Genomic DNA, 17,395 nt, shown 5'->3' with positions numbered 1-17,395 from the left:
GCCAGACCCTGGTCGATACATATGGTCTACGAATGGGGCTGCTGTCTCTCCATCTCTAATATAAATTCAGTTACCAGACTGACATGCTAAAGCTATTATATATCAGGGGTAAGTAAGGGCCTTGATGTTGAGAAAGTATGTGACAAGCTAATGGAGCTGAAGCCTTTCCTAGACCCCCTCAGCTTCTTCACATGGAAGAGGGAAAGGTGGCTGCTTCTCAGAGTATGTCTGCAGACCAGGGATAACCAATAAGTATGCAGCATTTTGCATCCCAGTCAACTGTACTGTGATCGATCCTTCCTTGTTCACTGTGATCGATCCTTCCTTGTTCGCTGTGATCGATCCTTCCTTGTTCGCTGTGATCGATCCTTCCTTGTTCGCTGTGATCGATCCTTCCTTGTTCGCTGTGATCGATCCTTCCTTGTTCGCTGTGATCGATCCTTCCTTGTGCACTGTGATCGATCCTTCCTTGTTCACTGTGATCAATTCTTCCTTGTTCACTGTGATCAATCCTTGAGCCCCATGTTCTTGGATCAAAACTGGATTATCCGCTGACTGTGGCAGTTGGCGAGTGTGCTCCAACTCCGCTGAAATACTACCGTGCCACGTGTTTGTCCCGATGCACCCATCCCAAAAACACATCGCACCATGTGAAGACGATCAGAAAGGCAATATCCCTCTAGAAATGGACATAAGTGTTTGTGATGAGAACATATAAGGATAGCGGTAGTGGGAGTTCGTAAAAAACCCGCCGTTTTAGCAGCGATTGTGGGACCACTTTGTCCCGCTGAAAACCAGCATCGAACGGGATGTCTGTTTACATAAGCCAACGGCGTACAAAGTTCATTTAGAATGCTAGGATTTCACGAGCGACAAACGCTGGTAACTGAATGAGGCTGAGTGAAACCGAGACCTGAAATCAGTATATCCTCAGACCCGAACCGCTTGGCTCGGTGAGTATCGGCAGCGCGGGTCCGGGGACAATGCCGCATTGTGCCGGAGTTATTTAATCCCGTGTTGCAGAGTAACATTGACAATGAGCGATCATATATAAAAAAAAAATGATGTCACCACTGTTTGTGAAAAGAACAAAGAACCACCTTAAAGGCTCGCAGGTTTTACGGTCCAGTTCAAATGAGGAGCCATTCATGAAGGACGAGGTTGGGAGCATGGCGTAACGCACATTGATGAAAGCTTGTGCTGTTTTTCTGTACTGACAAAATTCACAGTGTGTATGGCCTACAGGTAAACCTTCTTTTAGGTAGCTTTTGTTCTAAAATTGGTCTGTTATATGTTGCAAAGGTTGCAAAATTTTTGGTTCCCCAAATAGTGGTGACCAAATGAACGAAAACTTATAATCATTGAAGAGTAGGTTTTTTAAAAAACGTTTTTGAACTAGTCAGTGTTCTAGAACTTCATTGCGTTCAATTATCCGTAGTGGTTGTTGCATCAGCATTAGAATGTTCAGTTCAGAACATTCTATTCACATTTTCTCTACGCCTTAAAGGGTTAAAGTTTGGCAAGGAGCTTTTATTCTCTGGCTACATCCAGCTCAGGTGAGGAGCCATTTCCTCAGAAATGAACCAATCCATCTTCCTGCACCATAAGAGGACAGAGGCAATTATCGAACGGACAACATATCCTCCCAGGCAGAATTTCCCCATTCACCATTTATAGCTACAACTTCCTGTAATTTGCAGTAAAGGTTTCAGATTATGATTATTTAAATATGTTTTACCAGATGTTAATAAAGTCAGTTTAGTACTATTCAAATCCACAATGGATTAGAGCAATCAAAAACATTGATTTCATAATCCTTTTGCAATGTGCTGAAGAATATTCACATATTCTCTGTTCATAAAACACACATACTGTTGTATGATATATTGTTTTGATGGCCACAGTTTTATCTGTTAGGAGGCTGATGATGAAAGATCATGCCTATTTCAAGCACTTTGCAAAAGTAATCGCAAAGAAACAAAAAAAAAGTACTACTACTGTGCATAAAAATGCTTATTAACTGGGAATTCAAGAGGATACACTTCAGATTCCACCCATGAAGTGCAATTCATGCGTTATATAATCCTTGGGAAATAGTCCAAATCTGACATTATTGCTGACATCTTCTTGATCTTAATATGAGTAATTAGTCATAAAGTCATATCTCACATTTCCATAGTTATACCTAAGGCTTACTATTATGTTGCTATGTTTCTTGGAATCAGACCACCTGAGGGAGAGAGATAGTCGTGCCTCAGTTGATATCCGCAGACTAAAATACCATGTCGGTGTGCTTCAGTAGTCACGCCGATGGTAATCACACTGAAATGTATCGCATTTTACTCCTTATGTTAGCGGTTTCTGGAGTGAACATAGTCGGAATTTAATGTGTTTGATCATTGGACAGAAACATTGCATTCGATAGGGAGACAGCTTGTACAACGACCAAAAACGAGCTCCTCTTGTGGACTTCCAAACTGCTAGAACCTAAGAAAATCTGTCATAATTGAAACGGGACAGTCGAATTTGCTTTCATTCCGTCAAGGATGTTAGAACTGCTTTTGCTCATACGCACACTGTTTAGCCACTTATGTTTGTGGTGCAGTTATGTGGTGACATGCAGACACAATTATCCTTTTGTAGTCACTTTGTTACCATTTTCATTTTGTTAAAATTGGAACAATTAAGAAAATGTTTTAGTAATATTCAGTTTAACAAGGTTGTCCCTTCTGCATTCTGACAACATAATGATAAGTAGAATAGGAATTTATACTATAATTGTTCATTTGTTTATTAATTGACAACTAATAAAGTCTTCTGATTTGTTTATTGATGCTTCTTATTAGATTGTCCTCAACCACATTAAACTGCATGTCATTCTGGAGCGCGATTTATTTGTCCTCTTCGTTTTCTTAAGCATCTTTTTTATGGCAGGGAAATGTATTTCTTCAGTATATATATATTATTTTGGAATATTCTCAAGTATTCATGCAAAGTAGATCTAGATTGGCAAGATAAATCAATTGCTTTGGCATCGGACAGAAGAACGCCAGCTTACCACATCAGGGGTGCTCATGCTATTCCTGAAATACTATATCTGTTGTCTTGCAGCCCACATGAACCTGATCCTCTCATTACTTATGTGAAGTCCCTGCCAAGAGATTCTCTGACCTGGTGCCAGCGTGTTCCTGAACACACTCTCCATCGCTGCAGATGAAAGGAGGAAGTCTCCGTGCTGAGGAGACAGGTGGTCGCTGCCAGGTAGGACACCAGCTCCCCCCATTCCCCCCCACCCCACCCAAACCCTCAAGCCTTTTACACTGCTGTAGCTCAAAGTGAGGGGGGGGGGGGTACAGGTACAGAGCGTGGTTTCAGTTTACTCAACACCACATGCCATCACCTGACACTTTGACGGACTAAAAAAAAATCATTTTTGTTATTAATTCACCTATTTACATAACAGAAGACCCAGCTTCAGAAGTGTAAACTGCTCTATGTCATCATGCTCTGTCGGATCCATTGCGTGGGGTGGACCGGCAGTTCGTATAAAATGTGGGTCAAAGTTCTCAAGATGAATCTCAGCTGCCTGCGCTTGTCTCGCGGCTCATCCTCCAACATTCTAAACCGCCCCTTTCGCCCCCATGAGATACAAACTGCCAGCCACCTGCCGCACAAACCCGCGCCGTCAAATCGCTTCCATGTGGAGGAAGACAGAGGAGGCGGTAGAGAAATGAATTAATTATTTTTTAAATCGCTCTTCGTCGTTTTGCGAATGTGTGATCCGCATCCACAGATTCACTTAAAAAGCCTTGGCGTGTGTGATTTAAAGGCGTTTCTGACGAGGTCCGACTGTGGGGGAAAAAAACTAATGTGTGCAAGGCCCCGACTCTTGACTCTCTATTCACGAATAATAAAAAAAAAACCGAGGTGGCCTCTATAAAGAATCAGCTCTGCCCGTGTGTTTCCCTGATGATGTGCAGCTTTTGTTTTAAAAAAAGATGCGGCTAGTTGTAGGTCCCGTTATTTATATAGGAAGCTGTGCAGTTTACTGGGGCTAGATGGAATGCAACAGCACCATGTGCTTCAAAGCTATGAAACCACAAATATTTAATTGCACTCTTGAAACATTAACTCTGATGTCTCATCTTGTGTTTGGCTTATTAATTATCCAATGAACCTAATATGGGTACATTGGAAAGTAATTTTGAATGAATAAATAAATAAATAAATAATAAAATATATCATTCTTCATTAATTTATAGTGATAAACAAAACAAGTGAAAGCTCCATATTTGCAATCAGTGTCCATGTGATCTTTAGGGTATAAAAAGCATTGCAGCACCATTGTCTTACAATGGTAGCCTAACACACAAAGTGACATGCTTTTGAGGAAAAGAATATGGCTCTCCCATGATGTCATGCACTCCTGGAGCTGCATGAATAGAACTTCCTGTGAATGGAATATCTGCTGAAAATGCATGTGCCTAATTAGGCTCCTTGCTTTGTTTCTGGAGATGCATATCACTTCGCTCTCAGGCTAAGCTGCAGGCTAATTGGCTTCTTTTGCGGTGAAGCGATCTGTGGGACGATCCCGCCCTTTAACAAGGGAGCACTGGTCCCGAGACGGTTACCTACTTGATGGTTGCCCAAATGTGAACTGAGGCATTAAAATGGAAAATTGGCCTTGGGTGGCAAATTAAGATCCCGCAAGATCATTTAGAGACTCCAGTCCAGTCAAGACTGCTGACCACTGATTGCCTGGAGTAAAACACAAATGATGAAGTGAAGCGGTTGGATATTTGATACGTTCCTCTGTGTATCTGGATGTGCACATGCAGGGACCAGAAACGCAAGGCTCATGAAAGACAGCTGTCCATGTGCAGGCCAGGCCGAATGGCATGGTCACTTTTTGTAGCCTAACGAGGCCATCATCACGGTCACCACAGATGCCCAAATTAATACCAGCAAATCGTTCCGATAGCGGCGTGGTAACACTTTTATAAACGCAAACTACATGAACTACATGCACAGTGCACGTGCGTGAATTTAACAAGGGCTAGGTGGCAAACGCTGACTTAGCAATCACTACCGGCGATTGAAAGCAATGGAGGTCTAGAACGCTGGCTTGGAATTTTGAAGAAGAAGGAACAAAAAAAACATTCCAAAAAAGCCTTCGCTCTTCTAAAAGGTTAAAGGGTGCCTCCGAAATAGAGCAGTGCTGCTCGCTGCGCTTGTGTGTGGGACAATAAACGCATTATTATTTGTGCGGCTGAATCACGTTTCACAACTGCCTACGCTGGAGGCTGTCCAGCGTTACAAAGTGCTCCCCGTATGAATGAGCTAGATTGTGCCAAAATGGAAACGCAACACCTGATATTCAACACACTTTTTTTCCAATCTTGCTCAAACACAAGGCCCCCCCCAACAGCATCTATATTTAATTTCCCTGAATTGTTCTTTTAATTATCCTCTGTGGTACATGAACAGCGTATTTGTGCAAGAACACAATCACTTTTGTTCCATGGTGTTGTGCTTTGTCAAAAGACATTTAAAAATGAAAAGTGACTGACCAAGCAGGTCATCTACAGCGCAGGGCTTCGTATACCAAGACTGCTCCTTTTCACATAGTCCACCAACACCACAGTGGCCTAGCCTTTTGGTTTAGCTTTTGTTGACAATCCACATGGATGGCCCTAATTTGTACATAATTTCATATTTACGTATCACATACATTTCCCACATCCCTGCTGGGAAATTTTTCAGACAGTCAGCTGCCATGCCAGCTGTCAGTTAGTAAATTAAGGGAGTATTCCTGCTTCTCACCCACTGCATGCTGGGATAGGCTCCAGGAATAAGTGGTTTTAGAAAGTGGATGGATGGACACGTGGATGGATATGGGAGTGAATGTGTATTTGTGTGTACGGGTGTCTATTCTGCGAGTGTAACCGTTTGGGACAGAAACCAGAACACGCACCTAACTTCTGGCACCAGACTAGTCTACTCCATCTTGTTCTATATTATGCATTAATTGCATGCTTTGTCACTGACCCTTCTTTAACCGCCTGTGAATAATTTCCTTTGGCAAATGTGATTCAAATATCAGGAAATGGTAAACAACAGTAGACATTGTTTACATACTTTTGTGTTAACCCACATGAAGTTGAATAAAATATTAGTTTTTAGCACATTATTAACCTTAGAATTTCCATCTTCATCCATAAATTGTCTAAACTAAGTGCATCTTTGTTTAGTGGTTTTGTTGTATTTTTTTGTGTGAACATGTGCTTTAACACGTAGACTTGTCAAAAAAATCTTTTTTTTTTAAATCACATTTTTCTTGTTTGAATCATTTCAGCCTGATTACATTCCAGAGGAGAATTGTGCAACATCTATTGTGGTTACTTCTGTAGCCAATAGATTCCACTTGTCAGCTGAAAAAAATGTGCACATATTGTGCCTAAAACAGCTAAGGCTTTGTGTGCCACTAATAAGAACTTTGGGGTTTGGAATCAGTGCACAGTGGTGCACGCTAATTTACAGGTGGAACTTCCTTTGGACATATAGGAAAGTACTGCTGTGGACTTTTAGTCATACATTAGCTGCACTTATCAGTATGTGTGCAAGGCCTGCTTTATTCAACAACTTCACGTGCCTTCTGTAACAAGTCTGTACAATTCATATAGTGTAAGCACACACACATGCACATGCCCACGCACACGCACGCACACACTCGCTTGCGCAAACACAGACGCACACAGATTCACATGCACGGACTCACACAGACACGCGCGCGCACTCACACAGTAATTGCAGGAAACAGAATGCTTGTTATTGCCTTATACAATACCTCCCCACAAATCACAATCAAGTAGCAAAGAAAAAAAACGTTTTACTGCGGATCTCCTACAGATTGAGAATTAATCACCAGCTGCTTTTGCGCATAGATTGTTTTAGCTCAGAGTACCGTTGCAACCAGATGTGTTCGTCTCTCTCTCTCTCTCTCTCTCTTACACACTCATATGTTTTCCAATTTTTATTTATTTTATTTGATTACTTCATAAGAATAAGGAGAAAGGTCACAGACGACATGCCATGCAGTCTAACTTAAACCTTAACATATAAATAACGAGTTTCGCTTTTCAGTTCAATCGCATTTTCATTTTTATGTTATTTGAATTCGCAAAAATGTTTTTCTACAGGAACAATAAACGTTTAATTTGCATTTACTTGCGAATCAAGGTAAATGACCAATCATATCTAAATCCAGGGTTAAGTATGCTGCATGTTTATTAATTGTGAAAATTAATTGCATGGAAAAGGCAAATATTTTATTCCTCATATCGATTAATGCTGGTCGTGATATCTGTAATTAAACGATCAAATCTGTTCACCATCGGAATTTGTTACGACAAATGTTGTTAAATACAATGTCAGAGATACGAAATTAACTGCCTAGTTATACCAGTAGGCTGTAGGCTATTGCTTGGCTCATAAGAATTTAACCCCCAAAATTAGCCACTCACAGTTTCCATTGCATTCAATCGTTTCACACTAAACGTGGTCAAATAAATAGTCACAAATATAGTGCACAACTTTATAGGTTTTCCCCAACGGGGTTTCGGGTGCCTGCGTCTGGACGAAGGTGCTCAAACGACAATGAACAGCTCTCCAGCGCGCGAGCACTGGCGAGAGATCGGTTTCACTCTTTGTCAAATCTGAATAGGGGCGGGGGAAACAGACCCATTAGGAACCTATAAAACGAATGTATCTGAGATCATAAAACTCTAAGCTGCCTCGCAAAATGCTCACATGTAGTGAGGGACAGACTTCTGTATCCTGTGGGCATCTAAATTTTTAATGAATTAAACTTTTGTATTTACACTAAATATATTAGCCACGGTATTGCGATAGTCTACCACATTCATTGGGCTATATTTCTCTAAAAACAAAAACAACCCAAAGAACGACTTTATTTGCAGTTTCAGAATTTCAAAAATTACATGGGGAGTAGTTTGTTTTCAAGTGTCAATCTTTATAGGTGGGCGTATAATCAGTGAAGGGTAGCCTACTCGTTTTTTGTTACCTGTCAATATTAAACTATCCTACTTTTGTTCTGAAATACACACCACCAAGACTGTTTGCCAAGAATGCTGGAACTGGCGTGGACTAGGTGCTGGTGTTTTTTTATTCTGCTGGGCGCGGTGATAAGGATGGAAGAAGTAGGGGCTAAGGTAAACGCAATCAAATCGGTTTTACTGGAGGAACCACCGACACAATCGACCAACCACTCCGCGAATCATCAGACTGGAACCGTCAAAAAGGCCAACCCTATACAGGTAAGTGAATTGATCAATTCAAACTAATTCTGTCATAAGTAGGCTGACCATTCAGTAGGAATAAATTAGGCACTTGAAAATAATAAAGACCTGGAACAACTATGCTAAGCTAAAAAAATAAATAAAAAAAAACAATTCGAACGTAATTGTTAAATCCAAACGCACTGTGCTACACACAAACAATTAATTGCATGTTGATAATATTTGATTACACAGTACGGCGACAATTTGTGTTTATTTCTTATTGCTAAACTTGAAATAAAATTATTTAAAAGCCCCCTTTCAGATGTCTAGAAGAATGTAACCTAATTAAATCACACCGTGGTGTAATAAACGCCTGATATTATGGAGGTAAAAAAACGAACCGGAAATGGTGGACAATATTTAATCTGTAGACCCCTGCATGGCTCCACAAGTAAATGATTTAACTCCGCTTGGGAATCAAGAGCTGGCGTTTTTCTCACAGACATTTGCAATCACAACCTGCATTTCCGAGTGTAATTATTGTTTACGCAGCAAATTAAACTTCGCGTTCAGCGGCTTGAAATGGAAAGCGCGGTGCATAGCTACTCAGTTCCGCCAGAAATTAATGTAACTTCTGAGCAAGACCCGTGGACCAGTTTGTACACCAAATGGATATGTGTGTATGTATGGCCCATATGGGGGGGTCACCAATCCAGAACGACATTTTCGGGCTAACGGGGGGGAAAAAAACAAGGGTCACAAAACCTTCTTGCGAAGTTTTGCAGATTTTAATACATCCTATATAATCATGCACCTATTTCCCAGGGAACTTATACGAAATAACGCGAATGCGGGTCATGGCCGATATTAACACCGTAAACTGGTTGACTAGCCTGTTAGTGCTGCAGTGCATTGCGCGCAAGTTGGCATGTCTCACTCAAAACGGAGCATCTGCGTTAAAACTCGCGATCAGAACGGTTTGTGAAGCATATTAAGCCAAACTTTAGCTAACCTGCTGTCATGACAGACGGTCTTTTGATCGTTTATAATAGTAAGAAATTATGGGCCTGGATATCCGGAAATTTTTGGAAAATGTTTGTTTGGATAGGATAGCCTTGTGTTTGAATTGGCATTGTTTATGACTTATGATAAAGTGCACTTTGATGTCCTTCATATGTATTTATTTATTCAGTTTGCTGTTGAAATGATAAATAATCCAATCTATTGGATCAGATTGTTAGTGCAGAGATTATCAAACGAATTTATGCTACTAGGTTTCATTCGCTCGTTAAAAATGCACGTTTCCTACCTTCCTTGCCATAAGTTAATAAAGTGCTTAGTGATACAAACGAGCTGAAAGAGTGAAATAAAACAGAGCGCGGTGTGACTGCTTGATACCACACTGACCTCTGTTTTGGTGCAAACCCCTGTTTGTGAACTGTAAAACCAACGAACCCCGAAAAGCTCTGCACTTCGAGAGGAACGGGGAGGGAGACAATTCTGGGAGGAATTTAAACGACGTCACTGCAGCGCAGTCACAGTGTCCCACAGAGACTCGTATGCGTTTTATGCCGTAATTGGACCTGCTAATTAGTCAGTTAATTACTTTTATTTGACCAATTGATAAAAGACAGAGCTTTTATGGTCAAGGATGGCACAATAAAGATAAAAAACTTATCTCTTGTGGTCCTCGATGGTAAGCAATAGCTGTGAAGGCAAAATGACTTCACAGCAGTTCAAAAGTTGGATGGCTGCGCAACAAACTCATTACGCAACAATATTAACGCCATAAAATTTACAGTCAATAAAACATCTGCAAAACAATGTCATAAAACATTTACGACCATTTTTGATTCCAAAATGGAACACCAGAGGGCTCTAAGCCAAGTTTCTTGGCAAAATCCTTTAATTGGCTTGGTCTTCGCCACCTAATCATACCCTCGTTCATGGGAGAAATGAGCTGTGAATTTTTCGCATCGACTAATATGTGTTGGAAATGGCACACGTCACACGAATCAGTCGTTGCAGCGGAAGTTAACATGCAACAGACCCCACCACTTTCATTTTATACGTTTTCACATTGGTCGTAAAAAAAGAGCAATTGGTACCGCTGTGTTTTGGGCCCCTAGAATTGTCACCACCTCTCAGCCCGCTAGCAAGGGCCGTACTCGCAAACATAGGCTACTACATAAGAAAATTTGCACCTCGTTTGTCTGAAGAACCGAACTAAGTCCCTCTACACATAAAGACGCTGCTTTTGCAGTACGTGACGCTAATTCCAGTGTCTATGGTGTTTTCCATGCATTTCAAGGATCGATGTTTTACAGTGAAGACTAGAGAAGGTGATTCATTGTGATGACACCAAAATATAGCATCTACTGTATATTAACACAAGAAAGCACAACTTTCTTGTGCTAATATACAGCAAAACCAGTCATGTATCTTTGCCTATCAAATGAATAGCCTATATTTTAGTGTTTGTGAATTAGACACATATATTGTTACATCATTAGAAAATGATGTGTGGATGTTACTGCTAATTTTTTCCTGCGGGTGAAATGGTGCTTGTAACCAGATCATGTGTGACTGGGACCTTATCGAGAGCAAAATCAGAACCATATTTAGGTGTATTGTGCAGTGCATTACAGCATAACCTTATAGACTGGTTGAGTTGTCAACCATGTTGGCCCCAATTGATATCATTATGGTGCAAAATAAATCAAAGGCTTATGTTTTTGTTTTGGTATGATAGGATTATTCTGGCCTGTAACATTTTCCATACATTGCCCTAGCAGTTGCTTCATATTAATGATGGCTCGCAAGTGGATTTACTTATCCATGCTCGGGGAGACAGTATGTCTGAGCTCTGTGTAACAAGCTTTGAGATCTAATGAAATTTCCCGAACAATGGCAAATAATGTCTAAAAACTATTTCGGTTTTAAAAAATAATGGGTATGCTTCACTCAGAATAATTTCACTTGATTTCGACTGACGACTGAAAGTATTTTTATGTTAGTTTTTAAGATGAATTATTGTTCTTGGGGGAGTATCCTTGCGTTTGTTCAGTGTACGATTGAACCATACATCACAACGGCTACACTTGCATACACAAAGGCTCGTGGATCAGTAAAGTGAGGATTTCATTCTTTCATCTCATGAAGAGTTTTCGTCGACACTGCTGTTTGGTCACACCTTCTAAGGATTACGGAGTGCCAGATAGGAATTCCTGCAGGAAGTTGTTGCATTTCCTGTCACATGAGTGTTTTTGATAGCATCGTTCCTCCCAGTGCTACACTAGCTGTGTGTTATGCAGCATGTTGACGCAGTGTGTAGGAACATGGCTCCCAACCAGGAGGCTGCGGGTTCAAATCTTTTGCGGTGCACAGCTTTAACGCCCCTGAGCCAAGCGCTTAACCTGAATTGATCCTCGATTGTTTTGGTTGGCACCTCAAACTGCAGTTCACACAGTATTTTATTAAAATCCAGAGAGATTTTGTGTTAATTTTAGTTTAGAGGAATGGCACACGGTCAGATATAATTCTCTCGTGCTTTCGTCTGAGGCCGTTTTTGGCAGTTTCCCGCTACGTTTTGGAACTCACGGTTTCAGTGGATTGACACCACTGACTCTGTGGGCTGCTTTCAGTCAACATTTGTCCTGAACTTTGACTCACATGTTCTCTTCAGAATTAAAGCTCACCAGTCCTTTGACTGAATAAAACAACGCTTGTATTTATTTTATATTTTTTGATCGACCTGTGCCCAGATGCTCCAGTACTGCGAGGATTAGCTGCTGTAGGTCTTTACACAACGCAATAGTCGGTGAGATAAAGTTGATGACAATATGTCTTTGTATTGGGCACCAATACTCTGTTCTACTTGTACCTGTGCACCTTGATGTGTGATGATTCAAAATGTTGTGAGTCAAAGAACTGCCATTTTTAAATGCTTTGTGTGCATTGTCGGAGGTTCACTGGGCAGTTAGGATGATGTGTGGACAGAAAGCCATTTAGAGATTGGCCATATAGGACACTGAGCAGTGGTTTATCTGCGGTTAAGAAATGCAGTGGCGCCGCTGTCAACATTCAGAAATATTTCTGGCCGTCTTTTGTGGTAAATACCTTTACAGGAGTGTTCCAAAAGAATGCTAGCACTTCTTTGAAATTCTATACATTCCAAGGGAATGCAGAAACTTGCTTTAAAATGCTTTATAAATCTGGCTACTGTCTACTGCAATTTAAATTTAAAATAAGAATGCCGTTTGAGGCAGTGCTGGTGAGTTGTTTGTTTTATTGTAAGAGGCACAACACCCTGTCTCTAAGGCCCGAATAATCGTTGCAATGCGACAGCTTTTTTCCGGCGCTGATGTATAACTGTTTTAGGACGTACAGTCTTCTTATTTTCCAGTGAAACAGTATCTCTTTTCTGGCTCCATCTTTGCCAAAGTGGCTGAATTTCACATCTATTGCAGCACTTCATTTTAATTTATGGTGTTTTATTTTGAAAAGAGTAAATCTGCCTTATTATATTTTATATAAAAAGGACTATTTGTCAAAGTGCCATTGGTTATATCTTACTTCTAAGCCTTATTCCTTATTGCAGAGTGTCCAAAATCTTCCCAAACTTATGAGGCACTTTTGAGACATCCAAACCAAACGGATAGAGTTGCTCAGTCGAAGAGTCTATAAAATAAGGCATCTGTAGAATACCTGGAAAATCAAATATTAGCATGAAGTCAAGGGCATTATTAAGAGGAGCACTTAATTGGGTAGCTTTATGGATACGATAGAGGACTATTTGCCCCTCAGCCCAGTCATTTCATTGGACCACACCTGGTTTCTCAGCCATTTAATTGGACCACACCTGGTTTCCCAGTAATTTCATTGGACCAGGCTTGGTTTAGATGCCCTTCAGTCTTGGTGTTGCTGTAATGTCTGTCTGATCCATCTCTCCCCCCCCCCCACCCCCCCTGTAGGTGTATCACTGCAGCGCCGATAAGGAGTGCACCGTGGGAAGCTACTGCCACGCCCCCCACCATGGCCCCTCCCGCTGCCTCAACTGCCGGAGGAGGAAGAGGCGTTGCCATAGAGACAGCATGTGTTGCCCCGGCAACCGCTGCAGCAGCTGTACGTCAACCTGAGCTTCTGGCTCCTTGCTATGAGTGACTTATGAGTGACTTATGGAGTCCTAAGAGAATGTGGAAAATTGACATCCTATTCGTGAGTCAGTATGTCTGGAAAATTACTACGAAGTGCAACACGGTGAGCTCCATAATTGCTGGGACAAAGGTATATTCTTTTTCCAGATTTAACTCTGTACTCCACAATTTTTAATTTGTTATCAAATATTAATAATCATAAATAATATTTAATCATTATGTGATTAAAGTGCACATTCTCAGCTATTATTTAAGGGTATCTTGTCATTGGATGCAAAGGATATGCCATGAAGTACTGAACATGACTACTTTCATTTACATAACATTAATATGTCTATATGTTACATATATTCAAATATATATAATATTATGGTGTCCAAAAATGGGGGGCTATGTATATAAAGTAATTTCTACATGGTGAAGCCAATGATACCCTTAAATAATAGCTGAGAATGTGCATTTAATCACACGTGAAATATTTGATAACAAATCTAAAAATGTGGAGTACAGAGCCAAATCAAGAAAAAAATATGCCTTTCTCCCAAGAATCATGGAGCTCACTATGTGTGGAGATTGGCATATTGAACTGATTGTTCTGTCAAGGCATCGCTATACCTTCCCCATCTAAGCTTTATACAATTTATGTGAACCTTCTATGAAGTAATGTTTGGTCCTCTGTGCAGACCTGACAGGAGTCCATAGCTCTTCCCAAAATGGGCTTTGTTATTTTTTCTTCATCTTTGATAACGGCATGCTGGACATGGAGTTTCATTTCCTGATGACTATAATGGCCCACACCCTCCATCACCAAAACCCGTTCCTCTCGACTGCTTTGATATATTCGGCTGCCCGCGCCGGTGGGGGTTCCCAGATTTGCCCCGGCTTATCCACGGGACGGGGACCCAAGCCCCCGCTGTTCCGTCTCACGCACCAGACTGTCTGTCTCTCCGCCTGCCTCGAGACGTTATGCTAAGTGTCTGATAATACCCAGGGATATCACATTCCAGCTCGCCGAAGCTGTGCTAGGAGCTGACGTCTCCCACCTAAATGAGATCTATCGCCAGGATGTCCTCTCCTCAGTGCGCTTGGACGCTCACCGCTTGCTGTGGCCTTTTCATTGGTTTACAGATGGTGAAATAAAACAAAAGTAAAACGATACTTTCATGCATTTAATCTCTCATCTGAGAACTTGCAGTTCTTTGGATCTTTGGAATGGGAATCGATGTCATCTTCAACTAAAATGTGTCAAGTGCCATTTATATTCTTAACTCAAATTATTCTTAATGTAATAACAAAGGAATCTCTCTCTCTCTCGCTCTCTCTTTCTCTCACTCAGATATCTGTGTTCCAATCTCAGAAAGTGTTCTGCCACCCCAAATCCCAGCTTTAGAGGAGCACAACAAGCTGCCTGTCAAGAGGAATGGCTGGAAAAAGAATGGAAAAGCACATTCAAAGCTGCCTCTGTCCAAAGGTTTGCCAGACATTCATTTTTCTTTAATGCATTGAGAACTAGTTAGGACTTGTCTAAAGCTATTTGCATAATTTTCTGTCACATTGCATTTCAAATGAAATCTACATTGGAAAAATAACGTCTCTTTATACTGCAAATTTTAGGATTTGAAAAGAGTTTTACATCAGTGAAAGTTGTCTTTGGTGCAGGTCTGCTTTTGTTCCGTAGTTCAAAAAGTCTTCTGTGACCCCTTGCACGCATGACCAGCAGTCAATCAGTAACTGCTGTTATTCTTTTCGTTAAGCCACATGTTGTGAGTCAGACACCCGTCCGCTACCACTCAAATAATTATCCGAGCTGAATAACAGCATTGGATGCAGACTAACCACATTATTCTGGGAACCGTATGAAAGGTTATGCAAAGTACCCCTCAGCACACAGCTTGTAATATAAAAAGACAACTACAAAACGTGATAAGGCTTGTTCTGTCAAAAAAACATTTAGCACGTCTTTGTATTTATACATCTTAAAATCTGGCATGAATATAGTGAAGGTAATGATAGCAGAGTATGTTGTAAGGAATGGAATAAAGAACAGAGACTGTACTCTTCACATAAATATTTGGTGAATTCAACTGCACGTGCATGGCATGTGTTTTTGCTAGTTACACAAGTTACAATAGTCCCAACAGCATTGAACGTATATCAATACATTAATATTTCAAAATGTAAACTACATTACGCACACAGTAAAACAAAGACTACACGCAAAAGAAAAAATAAACAGATGAATCCTTCAAACCCAGTCTAAACAGTTTTGTTGTGAAAGTAATGCACTGAGATTCTGAAGAGTACTGAATCCAGCAGTACAAGCTTTTCATATTGCATGCCAAACAATATCCGGAAATATACAACTGCAAACCATTCATCATTTTAGAGAGCCCATCTAGAGGCAAAGCCATAATGCCATGCTTTATCGCACACTATTGATTTCAGCTTTATTTAAGCAAGCTGGGCCGGAAAGTGCCGGATTTGCAAAGGATTCTGGGCCTCTAGTCGTGTGTGAAAAAGCCGTTGGCAAAGGAACCAGGAATGCCATTTAATTTCATGGAAAGCTGCACGACTGATTATCATCTATAATAAATATTTGCTTTACTAATTATGACTTTGAAAGAGTAACGTGTACCAACCTTTGCGGGTATCAAATTATACTTAAATGAGATTTAATTACTTAATAATTGAGGACGAATGGCTTTACTCAAAAACATAGACATTAGTAGGTATTGCATCCTGTTCTCTAGAAGATCCAGGGAATTTGGTTTTTACCAAAAGCGTGTAAATTGAATTCATTTTGAAGGGATTTCCACAGAGTACATCCTCCTTGCTGGTTTTGTTCTTTGTACTATTGGTAATGCATTCCATAAACATGAGTTGCTAAGCGTTCTGTTTAATTGTATTTATTGTATCGGGTTGTGAAGGCTTGATGAAAGAACACAGACCCATTTCCTCTGTATACATTGTATACAGCACTATGTTTAATTTAAATATTGATTTTATTTTCATGCTTCATAAAACATTATTTGTATTTTTACATAATAATCAGTGCACATTTGGCATTCAGCTGTTTTAAACATGTTTTGTAAAGGCATTCCTGTCAAGGTCATTACAAACTAAATAAAAGCGCCTGATTGAATTTTTTTCTCATGGCTTTATAAAATTAAATAAAATTAAAAACAATAAAAGCGGCGGTTTCCTTCAGTAATGTGATGATTAGCAGTTAGGTGGTACTGGTCTTGTTAAACGCAGTTAGGTACGTCTCGTAAACATGGTCAGCTGTGTCTCGTTAAACGCAGTTAGGTGTCTCTCATAAACACAGTCAGGTGTGTCTCTAAAACGTGTTTAGGTGTGTCTCATAGACGCAGTCAGGTGTGTCTCCTAAACGCAGAGCCTGAGGTAGAGCTTCTCTTTCCCCGGGACAGGTCACGAGGGCGCCCCCTGCCTGCGGTCCTCGGACTGCGCGGACGGAAACTGCTGCGCCCGGCACTTCTGGACGAAGATCTGCAAGCCGGTGCTGCGGCAGGGGGAGGTGTGCACGCGGCAGCGCAGGAAGGGCTCGCACGGCCTGGAGATCTTCCAGCGCTGCGACTGCGCCAAGGGCCTGGCCTGCAAGGCCTGGAGGGACGCCTCCGCCGCCACCAAGTCCAGACTGCACATGTGCCAGCGGGTGTGAGGGGGCGGAGCCACACGCATACGCACACCCCCCCCCCCCCCTCCAAACACCCTGCCCCAACCCCAACCCTAACCCTAACCCACCAAGTCCAGACTGCACATGTGCCAGCGGGTGTGAGGGGGCGGAGCCACACGCATACGCACCCCCCCCACCCAAACACCCCGCCCAACCCAACCCTAACCCTAACCCACCAAGTCCAGACTGCACATGTGCCAGCGGGTGTGAGGGCGGAGCCACACGCATACGCACCCCCCCCCCCC

The 17,395-nt window shown here is 41.3% G+C and overlaps 1 protein-coding gene across 2 annotated transcripts in view; it reads left to right on the top strand.

The window, feature by feature from the left end:
• Positions 1–17,172, top strand: part of LOC135260092 (dickkopf-related protein 2-like) — a 34,504-nt gene extending 17,332 nt beyond the window's left edge. Inside the window, exons 3-6 of one of the 2 annotated variants that reach the window (XM_064345265.1) lie at positions 3,112–3,261; positions 13,274–13,424; positions 14,793–14,927; positions 16,885–17,172. In XM_064345265.1, the coding sequence (XP_064201335.1) occupies positions 3,214–3,261; positions 13,274–13,424; positions 14,793–14,927; positions 16,885–17,135 (585 nt within the window). In that variant the 5' untranslated portion in view covers positions 3,112–3,213 and the 3' untranslated portion in view covers positions 17,136–17,172. Of the gene's footprint in view, positions 1–3,111; positions 3,262–7,778; positions 8,337–13,273; positions 13,425–14,792; positions 14,928–16,884 lie in introns of those variants that run through there. The other variant, XM_064345264.1, reaches the window with a different exon arrangement.
• Positions 17,173–17,395: the final 223 nt, after the last annotated feature.

The sequence above is a fragment of the Anguilla rostrata genome, chromosome 7, assembly GCF_018555375.3.
Source record: "Anguilla rostrata isolate EN2019 chromosome 7, ASM1855537v3, whole genome shotgun sequence".
NCBI classification, from domain to species: Eukaryota; Metazoa; Chordata; class Actinopteri; order Anguilliformes; family Anguillidae; genus Anguilla; species Anguilla rostrata.
Note: the sequence above shows the minus strand (reverse complement) of the source record. Positions and strands in the feature narration are given on the sequence as shown.